The following is a 14,644-nucleotide window of genomic DNA, read 5'->3' on the forward strand; positions in this document are numbered from 1 at the left end:
TTCTAGGGAACACCGGTGTTTGTTCATGCTGGACCTTTTGCCAATATTGCACATGGGAATTCTTCAGTGTTGGCAGACAAAATAGCACTGAAGCTTGTGGGTAAAGATGGTTTTGTTGGTAAGTGTATAGGGTGTGGGTTTTTGTTTGTTTTGCAGGGAGGGTTATGCCTTTTTTTTATCATGATTGGGTTTTTTGTCTTGGAAAAAGCTTTTAATAGATATAATCAGAGCATGATTTCTCTCATAGGCTTCTTTTAATTCTTACTCTAGTTACAGAAGCAGGATTTGGTGCAGACATAGGCATGGAGAAATTCTTCAATATTAAGTGCCGCTATTCTGGTCTCCGGCCTCATGTGGTGGTGCTGGTTGCTACTGTCCGAGCTCTCAAAATGCATGGAGGAGGCCCTGCAGTAAGTACTAGACAAGGTTTCCTTTAGGCCTGAGAGGCTGTTATTGTTGTTCTGATCCAGTCACTTAAGGTCCTCTATGGTTTAATCTGCTTGTAATTGTCTTGACATTTGCAGTTGTAAAAGGAATCTGTGTCCCTGTTGCTTGTAAGCTGCTTCGTTGTAGTATGTTACGGGTACCTACCTGCTTGTTTCATTATCCTAGTGAAGTGCTTGTGTGTTGGGGCTCTTGTGATATTACCTCAGTCAATCTTTTCTTAAATTGTGAGTGCATCTTGCAGTCTTTCATTCTTCCTTCTGGTTTTTGGGGTTTTTTTCTTAGAAAAAGGATCAGCCTGGAGTAGAATGTTGTATCTTGATGCAGTTTAATAAGAATCAAGCGTGAATTGCTGTTATGGAGAAAAATCTTAGGGATTTCCATCTTTTTTCTTTTTTCCCAGGTTACTGCTGGGGTACCTTTACCAAAGGAGTACATGGAAGAGGTAACCTTCTTTAGCTGTTGTGACAGTTGATCATCTAACTGTGGTCATGCCACAATGTTGTCATGCAGTGCGTGTCTGGATAGCTAGTGTGTCATTTTTTTAGCTACCAGGGAAATGCTTCCTCATATGAGCTGTAATGTTCTTCTTTTTTTAATAATGTTACTTTGGCTCTGCTCTTTCAAGCATTTCTTGTGCTTGACCTAGCCTTTTCGTTTTTCCTGAGCTCATGCAATTGTCTGTGCACTCAATTTTTCATAGTAATATCTACTGTGTGTCCCCTGACCCTCTCAGTATGGAGTAATTGCTTGGCTGAAATACTGTCTCTGAAAATATTCAGAGTGCCTCTCTAATTACTCTCTTAGCAGCAGCAGATAGAAAAGTGAATTAAAGTCTCAGCTTCTATCCCTGTTCCTTGAATGCTTGCGTACATTTGGATAACTAGTCTGGCTCTCTTTACATTGCTGTAGCTTTTTCACTTATGGAGCTTCTGTGTGGATTATTCTGTGCATAGGAAGGGATGAAACGTCTGCATTTCCAGGAGTAGTCACTGATGCTACGAAATATAAATATGTGTAAGCCGAAAGCTGTTGCCACAGACTTCAAACAAGTGTCAGAAATTCACTGCTAGTGAATACATAAAGAGGAATATGTCAGGGAGGAAAATGAGGCTTTACTGTGGGGAGTTAATGAGCACGGGTATTAACTTACTAAAAATAACAAAAAAATGTTAAAAAGGGATTTCTCTTACCTTGGCTTGGCAGCTGAAAACACTGATCATTAGAAGTAGTCATTTCTTTTCCTGTCTTCCATCCAAGAGCGTGCACTGGTCTGGACTGTTCAGAAAGCAGCACTGTGGATTTGCCTTTCTAGTGTCGTTCACATTTTGACATTTTTATCATTAGCTGTGGACATAGTGGATTTGAAACAGAAGTTTCACTGCCCCTGATAGAACATGCTTTCTGCTTGCTGTCTTCTGTACAGAATCTTCAACTCTTGGCAAAAGGCTGTAGTAACCTAAACAAGCAAATCCAAAATGCACGGATGTTTGGTGTCCCAGTAGTAGTGGCTGTCAATGCTTTCAAGTAAGTGAGCTGGGATGTGGAAGTGGTGCATTAGTGTAAAATTTTGACATTTTATATGCTATGTTTAACTCAATCTCTTGTTTTCAGTACTTTTGAGGTATTGTTTGCAGCATTTTACATTGTTGGAAGATGCTAAATAAATAGGGGAGCTCTGCTTAGCCATTTCAAATGCATCCTTTAGTTAAAATTAGCTTAGGATTTTATGACTAATATCTGCCATCACTTACACCCTGTCTGGCCAAATTACAAAAGGTGCCTGTGACGATGTGGAATCTAAGCTCATAATAGATGGTGAGGTGCTGTCAACCATGCTGTGTTCAGTGGTCTGCTGTAGAGAATAATTATGTCCTGCTAAGCAGCATTTCAGGCTCTGCACATTCTACTGCACAGGAAATAGGATCTGTGTGTGGTGGTTTCACGTAAGCAGAAGAGCTTTTAACTGGTATTTTAAAGCTGATGCCAGTTGAAGCAGAGTAGCCAGCTAAGGATTCTTTATCTGAAGTAAGTGCATATTGGCTGATCTGGAGAAATTATGGCGGTTAGCTTGTTGTGTGCACGTGATATAGCACACCTTCACATCTCTAAATCAGCAATACTAATGCCTTTCTGAGTTTGCTCGTGAAAATAGGAGTTGCATTGCTAATACAGGACAGAAATGGCAGAAAGTCTGGAACACTTCTCTGTCAGGAGTCATGGGTTTCTGCATGTAGTTCCAGAGTTCTGTTACTGTCTGTTACTCTGTGGAGTAGTCTTCTTCACCAAGGTGGAGAACTGTGGTGGATAGTCCTTCGGCAACTTCCTGATGGCTGGATTCTGTGATTTCTTTGGACAGCTTTTGGGTCTTGTCAATAGTGAAAATGGTTACATTGAACAGTTAATTTACTGTGCATGCATTGATACAAATGTGTAAACATTTCTCCTTACAGAACAGATACAAAGGCTGAAATGGCCCTCGTAGTGCAACAGGCAAAGGAAGCAGGAGCATTTGATGCTGTGGTGTGCACTCATTGGGCAGAGGGAGGTAAAGGAGCGGTTGCACTGGCTCAAGCCGTTCAGAGAGCATCACAGATACCCAGCAACTTCAGGTTCCTCTATGATGTGAAGGTATGAACTGGCAATATTATAGAGGTACTTTGTTTATAAGGTGGTTTCACTAGCTGAAGTTGCCAAAGACTGTCTGAAAGGCTGCTCTGAGAAACTGAGAAGAAATTTGGTTTTAGAACATAACATTTATTCCACTAGTCTCAAAGACCTAGTTAGTCAGTTCATGTTGTTTTGACTACTCAATGAAATATTGTTTACTTTTGATGCTGAAAGATGCTGCTGTGACTCTGCTGGAGATGACAAGCAGGTTTCTACCATGGCAGCCATGTTTCATGGTAAGGGGGAGTTTAGTTCTTGAACCTGAGACATGCATTCCTGTCAGAGCATGGACTGGAGCAAGCCTGACCAAACCTGTTACCTTACTGCAGAGCTTCTGAGTGCACTTGTTGCTGAGGATAGGAATCTATATACCAGGCTGTGGAACAGAATTTTTCCAGTTTTAACTCTTTTTTTCTTTCTCTGCAAGTAAGGCTTAGAGTCACACTACAGGTCAAGGTGGAAGAGTGTGTGCGTATGTGTGTGTTTTTTCTAATGAATTTGTATATTAAGCAAATATGACAGATGATGTGGAGATAATGAAGTCACTATTAGTTCTTAGGTTATGGCCTGAATTCTCCTTGAATAGCAAGCACCTATTCAAGAACCTAATGAGGTATACAGCTATGTCATTATATCTATTTTAGCTCCTCAACAGATGCTTTCAATTTTTCTTCTTTAGTCTGTTTAATTCATGCTTTTATTTAACCATTGACATGTATTCCCTCAAATTATTTTTGTCTGCTTTTTGACTTAGACTTGAAAGAAAATAAAGATGCCTCTTTTGCAGTGGCAGTAGTTAACACATAAGCACAGCTTATAAGAGATACTGTTGTGTATCTTTTTTTTCTGACTGTAATAAACTAGTTTTGCCCTCTTTACCAAGAGAAATGACTGCAACAAGATAAATGAAGTGTCTTTTGAAAACCCTCAAATTGTATGGCTTTGTTCTACAGCAAATGGAAAAGCTATTCCCATCTGTAGATGGGCATTGCACAATGATATGAAGCTGCTGTGATGTTACAGCTCTTTGTAGTTTGGCCCCACTAACTTGCTTGTCTTTTTTCTTGTTGGTTTTTTTTTTTTCTAGCTCCCTGTTATAGATAAGATCAGGATTATTGCACAGCAGATCTACGGGGCAAGTGACATTGAGCTACTTCCAGAAGCACAGGAGAAAGTTGCCTTGTACACTAAGCAAGTGAGTTTTCCACATCACATGATACCAGTGGTGCTTTTCATTTAAAATGTTCGTATTGAACAGTGGTGTTCAAACTATGTGTGAAGGAAATCATCACTCAAATAATCTGGTTGCCCAGGACTCATTATACGCTGCCATGGCAGAGGAGGATGAGAGGTGGTATGTGGAGGGAGAAACTGGCCCTGGTTTCTAGTGGAGAAGACAGAACTCATCTGGCCCAGCAGCACATCTATGATAGTGTGTGAGGAGAGGAGGGCAGGAGGATGCAGTGATCTTTCTCTGCTGTAGCCTCCAATCCTTCAGCAATTTGGGAATTGGGAAATTAGAAGTAGTCACGCTGATGCTAAATAGTCTCTGGGTTGTTCTGTTTTGGTTTTTTTTTTTTTTCCCTCTTGTTCCACTGAGTTGTTTAATCAATTTTTGAACCCATATGGATTTTTGGCAGTCACAATTTTGTTGGGGAAAATGTTCCACAGGTGATACAGTACTACTTGTGGAAAAAAGTCTACTTTTATAAGTTTTGAACCTGGCAGCTGGTTGGTGAATTAAGTGCTTTTTGGTTGTTGTGTTGCTTTTACTCTTCTCTAGCACGATGTTCTTGTGAATTCACCTGCTTTTGCTTTAATGAAGGTCTGTAAAGGGCTTCTGAAGAGAAGAGCAGTGTGAGAACTAGCCATTCTTTGTTTACAGTGTGCTTGAATAATTTTGCTTTTGCAGTTCGTTTACTGCTGGCATACATGGCTTCTCTCTTTCATCTTTCTTGTGTATCCCTTTAAAAGTCTATCAAAATACCATAGGCATGTAATTGCCATTTCCTCATAAGCTTCAATTATATTGATCAAACATTTCTAATTAACTGACTTCATCTGAACAAGAGCTTTAATTCTGACCTATTTAAGTGAAGATTTTGAGAGGAGAATAAGCAAGCTAGCTATCAAAGTTGTATATCTAATACTTCCATACCATTAGTTTTTTGCTCTGTTGGATGTGCTGGGGGCCATAGTGGTTCTTTCTTTAATACTTAGTGGAAGGCAGGGAGAGGGTTTGGGGGAAAAGAAATGGGGATGCAGGATGGTCAGTGTATCTGACAGGCTGTGGATGAAGCAGTTGGTGAGGAGTAAAATGTCCTGGTAAAATGTTGGATGACAGCAGAGAATGGCAGAATAGAGCAATTACATGTGTGTACACGAAAAGTTACTAGGTTTTCACTTATTCTCTCCTCTTTCTCTCTCTCTTTTCATTGCCTTTCCCAGGGATTTGGAAACCTGCCAATCTGCATGGCTAAAACTCACTTGTCATTGTCTCATGACCCTGAGCAAAAAGGAGCACCTACAGGTTTTATTCTGCCAATCCGAGACATTCGGGCCAGTGTTGGTGCTGGGTTCCTGTATCCACTCGTAGGAACGGTATGTGATTGCATGAAGCCCTCACTGTGGGGTGAGGAAGAAACTTCATGTGCATTCCAGTAACCAGCTACTTTTAAGTATCTTGGATTAGGAGAATCCTTGTCATTTGCAGCTGGTGTTTTAACAGTCCAGTGTATTAGATGCCCTGAATAGGTTTTTTTCAAGGGGAAGAGGGAAGCTAAAATAGACCTCTGACTGTTTGAATACGTAGCGAATCCCGAGCATACTCCTCAGGTCCCATATCTCTGCCTTCCTGTATTTTGAGGAAGGGGTGAGCTCTGTAGCTAATGAATTCTGGGAACTACATTCTGGTAGAGGGAATGGGAGAAATCCTTGGCCCAGCTACTCGCTGTTGTAACTTTGCACTCCTGATGAAAGCACTTTGCAGTATCGCAGGTGAAGTCTGTGTACACTTGCAGATCAGGGTAGAACAAGACAACAACTCCAAAGCTTACAAAGCAAACAACTTCTGATGAGACACCTCTAAAGTGGAGCTGACCTGTGCTATTAATCGTTTATCAGTCTCCCCTCCCATTTGGTTCTCATGGTTTTGCCGACCATCTGTTTGCTATTCAGCCTGCGTCAGTTCCAGCAATTCATTTCACTGTGCCCTTGAGTTTTTCTTTTCTGTTCTTTGATGTGATTGGCACAATATCAGCTGAGAGGAGAGAGAGTAGCCACAATGGAAACAGGATCCTGGCACAGCTTTGATATTAACTGACTGGTAGAAAGAGGAGCTACCTGCAAAATGAACTAACGTTCAGGTTTGCGTCCAAAGAAAGAATTTTAGGATGAAAGGATCCACTGGAAATCTTATCTGGGGAATCTCCTCTGAGTAAATGTTAAGTATTGTTAGATTATTTTAGGGGATGGAGCAGTTGGAGCAAGCAGCTTTGTCTTTTTCTTATTTTGGGGCCTCAACCTTTTTTGAAGTCTTCACGGCAACATGTTTGTTTTAGTAACTTTTCAAAAGCATTAAGGGTGCATGGCTCAGATTATGGAATTTGCTGATTTAAGAGTTGGGTTCCTTTTTCCTTCAAATGCTAGAGCCAAATATTGGATATCTTTTTCTTTTAATTCTTAAAAAAAAAAAAAAAAAATAAAAGCTAGGTAAGGGTTTCCAGATTATCCAACATAGATAAAATAACCACATCCTGATAAAACTTCGGCTCATCTGTCTTTTTAAAGAGTAATGTGTGTTTTGGGATAAAATGGAAGAGCGTGCTTGTTATTAATGGCATTTTTTTGCAAGCCAAGATTTAATCCAAATAATGATTTATTATTTTTTTTTTAATCAGCACTGGAGAAAGGAAGGGTATGCAGCACTAGTGAGCTACACAAGAGTAAGATGTTTTCAGACATTAAAACTAACACTTTAGTTCTTTTTCTGATGTCTTCAGTTTTTATGAAGTTGGACTCTCCTTTCTGCTCCCTTCCCAGATTCCTAATGTTTACTTGGGCATGCAATAAATCATGGTGTTAATTCTGCCAGAATTAACAGTAAGTCTTCCAGTTAGGGACATGAAGATAACTTTTCTGTGGTGTCTGTAAAGCCAGGGAAGGGATTTCCTTTTGAGAAAAAATCCAGGGCATTTTGAATCAGACCACTATTTTAAACCCATTCAGCAGGAGGTGTTTTAGCCTCAGAATAAATTTTTGGCAGCACCCACTGAACTCTGAGCTGAAAATGCAGCAAATATGTAGCTCTGTGCAGAAACTTGTATGAGGAATTTGAATTAATCACTGGTGCATAGATATTGTTATCTGAAGATAATCACAAAGGTATATCACATTTCATTTTTTTTCTCAGCTTCCGAGTTTTGGGTTTTTCCCTTTCTGGCTCAAAGTTGATGCTGTTGTAGTTTAATGAAATACTTTGAGGTTTAAAAGGAAATATAATTTCAAATATCTAGTTTTAAAGTGAAATAAATCATTGGACTCAAATAGCTTGGGTTTCTCTTCCGGTGCTCCTGATGAATTGAAAACAAATTATTTATTCAGCTCTGATTTTTTTAGTTCCTAAACGGTTTTTTTTTTTGGAAGTTTCACAAGTGCAATAAATAATACGTGCTTAGTTGGCATTGGGTGTATTTGAAATCTTGCAAGGGGATTGATGGTATCCACGTGGTCTAATTTTTTCAGGTAAGTAAATAGTGTGAATTGCCTTGTGTCTTTTTCAGCACATGGGGTGTTGAAGGGGAGGAGAACAATGGAGGAAAAGTTCATTTCTTCAGCTTTGAAAATAACTGAGTGGATTAAGCATTGTAGGCACTTGTACAGAAAATTAGTAGCTTGGATGGAAATTACCCTGTACTACATAAGAATTCAGGGTTTAAGCAGACTGCTTTTAAGTAGCAGGGTAGCTGCTATGGCTGCCCTATGGATAGGAAAGGAAAAGAGGAAAATTCACCATTGCTTTCAGAATAGTCAGTGCCAGAAATAGAGAAGTCAGGCCCAACTTCAGCAATATGGCAACTCATTCTCTGTTGAGTGTCACTGTCTCAGCTCTTGCTGTGGCCCTCTGAATCTGTAAGTGGAGATCTGCAAAGCTCTGGTTCTTCAGTGTTAGATAAATAAATTGGAAGTTTCTTGCTCTGCATGACCAAGAGACCAACGATGACTATGGTGAGAACAGGAAAACCTCTCCAGGCACTTTGAATCCCTTAATACCATGGCTTTTGAGAGCAAAATATTCATACAACTAAGCACAAATACAAGGAATGGGGGTCTTTTCTGTAGCCCTATGTCTGGGAAAATCAGCAGCTCTGGCAAAAAGCTAGTGCAGTCCTAGAATTCATTACAAAGAGTGGTCTTGAAGTGATTTTTACCTCTGCATAAGCCATGCAAGACCTGCAGTGGTATAGTCCATATGGGACTGGTTTTAGCACTTGTAAATGGCTTAGGAAAATGGATAGGAGTCCAAAAGCTCCCTGAATGGTTTTGAGAACTGCAGAAAATGCCTAACCAATACAGCTTTGCCTCCTTGCTGCTTAGGCTATATTATCAAAGGAAGATTGGAAGGTAATTTGGTAAGTATGCAAAATACTTGCTGAGGGAGAAAATACCAGCTTCACAAAATGGTTCTTAGAGACAGGCTTAACAATACTGATTGTGAAAGCTGAGGCTGGATGATGCAGATAGAAAATGAGACCTTGAAGTTTTTATTAAAGCAGTTAATGACCACTGGCTCAAACTACCAAGCAAGGTCACAAATTGCCCACCTTTGTAGAGCATCCATGTTTAGCCTACATGTGCTGCTGGGCTAAATGCTGAGTTAGGGAAGGGGAAATCCTGTCAGCTGCATTAGTAAATCAGGCCAAGTGTAGTCCTTGCTGGCCTTGCGTTCTGTGGCTTCGAAACTGGGTACTTGGCAATGGGACAACTGGAGGGGGCTGGCCTGAGGCAGGAGTAGTGCTGGCAGCTGTTTTGCTGGCTTCAGTTCTGCCACTGCACAGCCCTTCTGACTTCAACACCTCAGAAATGTTCTAGTCAGAACTGACCTCTCCATCTCTGTTTAAGCTTTATCCCAGTTAAAAAAGAAAACCACAAACTATTTAAACTCTCTTTACAGTAATAATTATTCCTAATTATTTAACATTTCTAGTTCTAGACTCTTAAAGAGTTGTAATCAGCTGAGACTTTACAGTCGGCAAAGTTGTGTTAATATATGAATCCTCATTTTAATAACCAGGAAACTGCCACAAGTAATTATTGGCTCACCACGGCAGTCCGTGAATGCTCCTCTAACAGTTAACTGGTCAGCTAGATGTCTAAGTACTTTGCCAAGTCTTGGGCTCGGTCACTGGCAGTGGCAGAAGCCAAACTAAATCCTCATCATAAAAAACCAAACCTCCAGATCTGTATACTGAGCCAGGAGTTCCTGACTCACGGTATGCTTCAAAATGGTACGTGACCATCATCCAACTAGTTGTATATGTGCAAGGAACTGCCATCGTAGTCTTTAGTATTGTATCTTCTGCATGAAACTATGCTGCTTCCATTTTAACATTTTATCTTTTTTGTACAGATGAGCACTATGCCAGGACTTCCTACAAGACCCTGTTTCTATGATATAGACTTAGACCCAGTGTCAGGAGAAGTAAATGGGCTCTTTTGAAAGGAATTATTAACTGAAGGTAGGTGCCTTCTTGAAGGCTTTCAATATTTGGGCTTTATTTCTCATCTTGAGATAATGGAGTTAAGCCGATCTCATATTATGCCATATGTTTCCAAATGACATTTGATTGTAATTCAGCCTGAAAGTTGCCTGCAGTACTATATAATAGTAATTAAATCTATCTTTCTTTTCAGCTCCCAGAAGAACACCTGATGAGTCACGTAAACGGAACTATGCCCTGATCTTTTTTTTAAGTCAAAACAAGGTATTACTGAGAATACAGTGCAAGAAGTGACTGGAAGGAGGAATGCTAAAGAATCAACCACTTGCTCTTAATCTCCAGTAGTTTTTATACCTCTGTGTTCCAAGCTAGTTGACACTGAGCATGTAAAGCATACTTCCTGTACAAACCTCCTGCTTCATAATTGTAGCTGAAGCAGAATACAGAAGCTTAGGTTTAGTGACCTCTTTGATTCAAGTACCTGATTTTAATAATTAAAAATCCTAAATCTGGAGCTGTTTGGAACAGTCTTGGGACTTAATTGTCTTAGCCATAGGGCTTTTGTAGCATATGTTATCTTTGAAAGTCTTGTACATTGCATATTCCTGTTTGCCATACTGAATTCTGTATTCTACTTCTCCACTATGGGAGAAACTGCTGCGCTATGAACCTGCACCAGTGTCATTTAAAAGAGGGAGCAAGAAGGAATCCCCTTTCCTTCTTACCTCTCTCCAGAAGTGCTTACCCTGGCTTCTGCTCTGAATTATTCCTGCAGACCACCTAAGCCACGTCAAATTTCCCTTTTAGAAAGCCCGGCTGTGACTACCGTATTCTACTGTGAAGGAAATTGGACCTCTGATATCAGATCTGTTGGGACTGGATCTCTGGCCCATAACTGTGGCTTCTACCACACACATCTTTTAAACCATTTTATGCTCAACAATCAGTACAGTTACACTGTTGATGTGCCTTGTTTCCTGAGCTACCTGTTTGGTGAATAGAGACAACATGAGTAGCGACCAAGTAACTTGTAGCAGGTTTTGTCAGCAGGCCAAGAATCATTCTGTAACATAAAAATGTAATTGCTGCCAATTTTTTAACTAATACAAATAAACTGGTAAATACTTCAAGTGCTTTTGGGGTGTTAACGTATGCACTGAGGTTACTGAAGTAGGACTTATTTCTGTGGTTAACTGTACATGGCAGCAATCCCTGTATTGACAAGTAGGAGTGATTATTGCAGCAATAAGTTGCCTGCAATGCACCACTGTGTATGTACATTTAATCCTGTTTCCTAGATGATGTGTGTCATCTATAGGAAATAAACTACTTGAATTACTCTGAATTTCAGATACTTGCAGTTGACTGCGAAAGATCTGAATTAAGACTTGCAAGGCCGATCTGTTTGCATCAGAACTGAATCTAAAAATACGCCGATTTTGGTGAAAACTGGAATAATCAGGGTGTAGGTGTGCACCAGTGTAAGGGCGCATCTGTAGTAGACAGATACTGTGTATATATGGAGAGAGAGAGCTATAGCTCTCTAGTTATTCAGGAGGGGAGAATAATTGTCTAAAAATTACCTGATTGTCACAGAAGCAGACAGAACAGCTTGAATTGTCACAAGAGCATTTGAGATACATTCATGGCCTCCTAACTTTCCTCTATGATGGTATTCAGCTGAGGCTTTACTGGCAGCCAGGGTTGCCAGAGTGCACACAGGCCACTTGAGGGGGTCAGAAGTTGTTGCTGCAGCCTCTATGCCTGGATGAAAATGCCTCTTCACCTGCAGCACCTCAGCCAAGCCTTCCCCTGAAGGAGGTTGCCAGAGCTGCTGCTGCCAAGTCCACTGTCAGTTCCTACATTTAATCTTCCCTGCTACACTGCTTTCCTGCAAGTGCTCTGTGTTCCACCTTCATTTTATGCTTACGAAACATGGGATAAGTGCAAATTTATGCTAAGATTAGCCTCCTTCTAGTTTAGCATGAGCTCATAGACATGTGCTTGAGAGAGATGGTTCAAGAGGTTGCTAGTCCACCTCCTGCAGGGAGGCAGAGCAGTGGCTCAGGCATACAACTGTTGGAGGGCTTCCTGTGCACGGCAGAACAGGTGGCAACAAAGCAGAGGGGCAAAAAAATACCCCAAGCATCTCTGGAGGTTAGTGGGGAATGCTTTGAATGTGATGAGATGTGAGCTCTCCAGGGTCCTGCGTTGGGGCAACCCTCAGTATCAGCACAGGGTCAGGTATGAAAGGATTGAGAGTACCCCAGGGGAGAAAGTGGATGAAAGATTGGATGAGCTGGCAGTGTGTGCTTGCAGCCAGAAGGACAGTTGTATCTTGGGTTGCATCAAAAGAAGTGTGACCAGCTGGTCAATGGAGGTGATTCTCCCCCTCTGCTCTGGTGAGACCCCACATGCAGTGGAGTCTGTGTCCAGCTCTGGAGTCCTCAGTACAGGAAGGACATGGACCTGTTGAAGAAGGTCCAGAGGAGGGCCACATAAATGGTCAGAGGGCTGGAGCACTTCTCCTATGAGAAAAGACTGAGAGAGATGGGGTTGTTCAGCCTGGATGAGACTGGGGAGACCTTATAATGCAGCCTTTCAGTACTTAAAAGGGGCTTATAAGAAAGATAGGGAGAGACTTTAGTAGGGCCTGTTATGATAAGATAAAGGGTAATGGTTTTAAACTAAAAGGGGAGATTCAGGCTGGATGTGAGGGAAACATTTTTATACAATGAGGGTGGTGAAACACTGGCAGAGGTTGCCCAGAGAGGTGGTGCATGTGCCATCCCTGGAGACATTCAAGGCCAGGCTGGATGAAGTTCTGGGCAACCTGATCTGGTTAAAGATGTCCCTGCTTATTTGCAGGGGGGTTAGACTAGATGACCTTTGAAGGTCCCTTCCAACCCAAACTATTCTATGATGATACTCTGGGTCTTGCAGGACTGACACAGAAGTTGGGTTTTTTAGGTCTCTCCTTTGCAACTAAGTACACCGGCTCGTTTTTGCCCTATTAAATAGGACACAAAGGACACTTAATTTCTTCTAACTAAATAGTGGAAGATTGTATTCTCTTCCTGTTGCCTAGAGAAAAATCTAATTATGTACGAGTTTGTTCTCTGTCGGCTATTTGTGGGCCCTGATCACCTAGCTGGTGGTGTGGCCATCCATGTTTCCCCAGCTGTGCTGTAATGAGAGTCCTGCATCATGTCATGTAAGAAATAGTGCAGGGGTTTGATGTTGGTTTGCTTTGGTTTTCTTTACTGGCAATAGGGACAAAAGAAAAAGGAGCAAGTGGTGCTTGGCTGGCTTGCTGCATGTTACCAGTGTGGGCCCAGGAGGAAAAAATGAAGCCTAGAGCTGGGCCAGGATGTTCTTTCAAGCTTATCCGTCTCCTGATCAGATCCTCTACTTGCCCCAGACCCTGTTATTTATTTCTGTTCCACCACAGTCTTTGGTGCTACCATGTTCCCCAGGAGGGGCAGGAATAATTGAATTCCATGCCAGTTGTTTCCACATGGGATTGATGAGAACCTGCCTCCATCACACTGGCACACACACCAGCCATCCTCGTGATACTGTCTGCTTTCCTTCCTCCTGCCACCGGCTGCAGTGAGGAACGATCTCCTTGAGGGGCCTCGCTTGGCTTTAACGCAGAAGTGAGGCATAACTAGAACTCACCACCCACCCCGAGGAGAAAAGCTGTTTCCAAATGAAGATTATTATCCTGAGTGAAGGCAAGCAAACACATCTCCTAGGGGAGCTTCTGAAAAGGCAATTCCTTGTTGCCTGATCCACGTTTCTGCCCTGCTGGCTGACATTCCAGCCCAATGAGCCCATTTTGTGCATTTTTCCCATGCAGAAGCCAAGGAGGTGGGAGGCCATGTGTATTTTTCCAAGGCTGGCCTTCACGGGAAGCCACTTGCGGGTTCAAAGTGTGCTGCTGTGCCTGGGTTCTTATGTGCAAGCGTGCTGTGAAGTAGTTAATGTCCTCAAAACCTTTGTGGGCGTCAGTCAGCTCCCTGTGGAGATGAATGGGGATGTTCAGGCATCTCCAGCTATAGTTTCATGTTCAGTTCATCAGCTGCACTTGGTAGTCCTTTTTCCGGAGGCCTTCTCACCAATCGTGTAACAGCTGGAGACGTGATTTTTTTAAAGTCAGATCTCAGCTGCTTTGCAGAAAAGAGGCTCATGAAAGAGGCACTTTCTCTGGCATTTCGGGCAAGCGTTAGTTAAAACCCAAGAACTGGCTATCCTTACCAGCACCTCTGAAGGCCTGGCTCCTGCAGCAACCCCAATTGTGTGTGCTTACCGCTGCAAAGGTTTCAGGTGGGACACAATAAGGCAGCCGCCAAGAGGGAGACCCCCTTCCTTCCCAAACAGTCAGGCAAATGCTGGATCCGCAAATGCCAGCGATCCCTTCCTCCAGGGTGCACATCTGCTCTCCTACAGTGCATCTTGGGATCCAAAATCCCAACTCAGTCCCTTGGAAAACCTTTGCCTTGAGTGCAGTTTGCGGTTAGCATTTGCTGCTGCCGTGCACAACCTGGAAGGGGAAGGGTTACTCTGCAAGAGAGAGGGATCCTGCCCCACAGGGAGGGATGCCTCCGTGCTGAAAGCGAGGGATGCTGTTCAGCAAGAGGGCAGGGATGCTACCCTACGAGCAAGGGGAGATGCTGCCTTGCAAAAAGGGATGCTGCCCCGCAAGAAGAGGGGGTGACATCCCATGGGAGAGAGGGGTGCTGGGGTGCAAACGGGCAGAGACCCCCTCCTGCCCGTGGCGGGACGGTCCCCGCTCGCAGGGGAGGGCA

The 14,644-nt window shown here is 42.3% G+C and overlaps 1 protein-coding gene across 2 annotated transcripts in view; it reads left to right on the forward strand.

Moving 5' to 3' along the window:
- MTHFD1 (methylenetetrahydrofolate dehydrogenase, cyclohydrolase and formyltetrahydrofolate synthetase 1) overlaps positions 1-10,967 on the forward strand; it is a 42,405-nt gene extending 31,438 nt beyond the window's left edge. For both annotated transcript variants that reach the window (XM_030484438.1, XM_030484436.1), the window contains 9 exons: positions 7-118; positions 271-410; positions 848-889; positions 1,871-1,971; positions 2,898-3,075; positions 4,202-4,309; positions 5,563-5,715; positions 9,743-9,851; positions 10,027-10,967. In XM_030484438.1, coding sequence (XP_030340298.1) covers positions 7-118; positions 271-410; positions 848-889; positions 1,871-1,971; positions 2,898-3,075; positions 4,202-4,309; positions 5,563-5,715; positions 9,743-9,832 — 924 coding nt within the window. In that variant the 3' untranslated portion in view covers positions 9,833-9,851; positions 10,027-10,967. The remainder of the gene's footprint in view (positions 1-6; positions 119-270; positions 411-847; positions 890-1,870; positions 1,972-2,897; positions 3,076-4,201; positions 4,310-5,562; positions 5,716-9,742; positions 9,852-10,026) is intronic.
- Positions 10,968-14,644: the final 3,677 nt, after the last annotated feature.

The sequence above is a fragment of the Strigops habroptila genome, chromosome 4 (genome assembly GCF_004027225.2).
Source record: "Strigops habroptila isolate Jane chromosome 4, bStrHab1.2.pri, whole genome shotgun sequence".
NCBI classification, from domain to species: Eukaryota; Metazoa; Chordata; class Aves; order Psittaciformes; family Psittacidae; genus Strigops; species Strigops habroptila.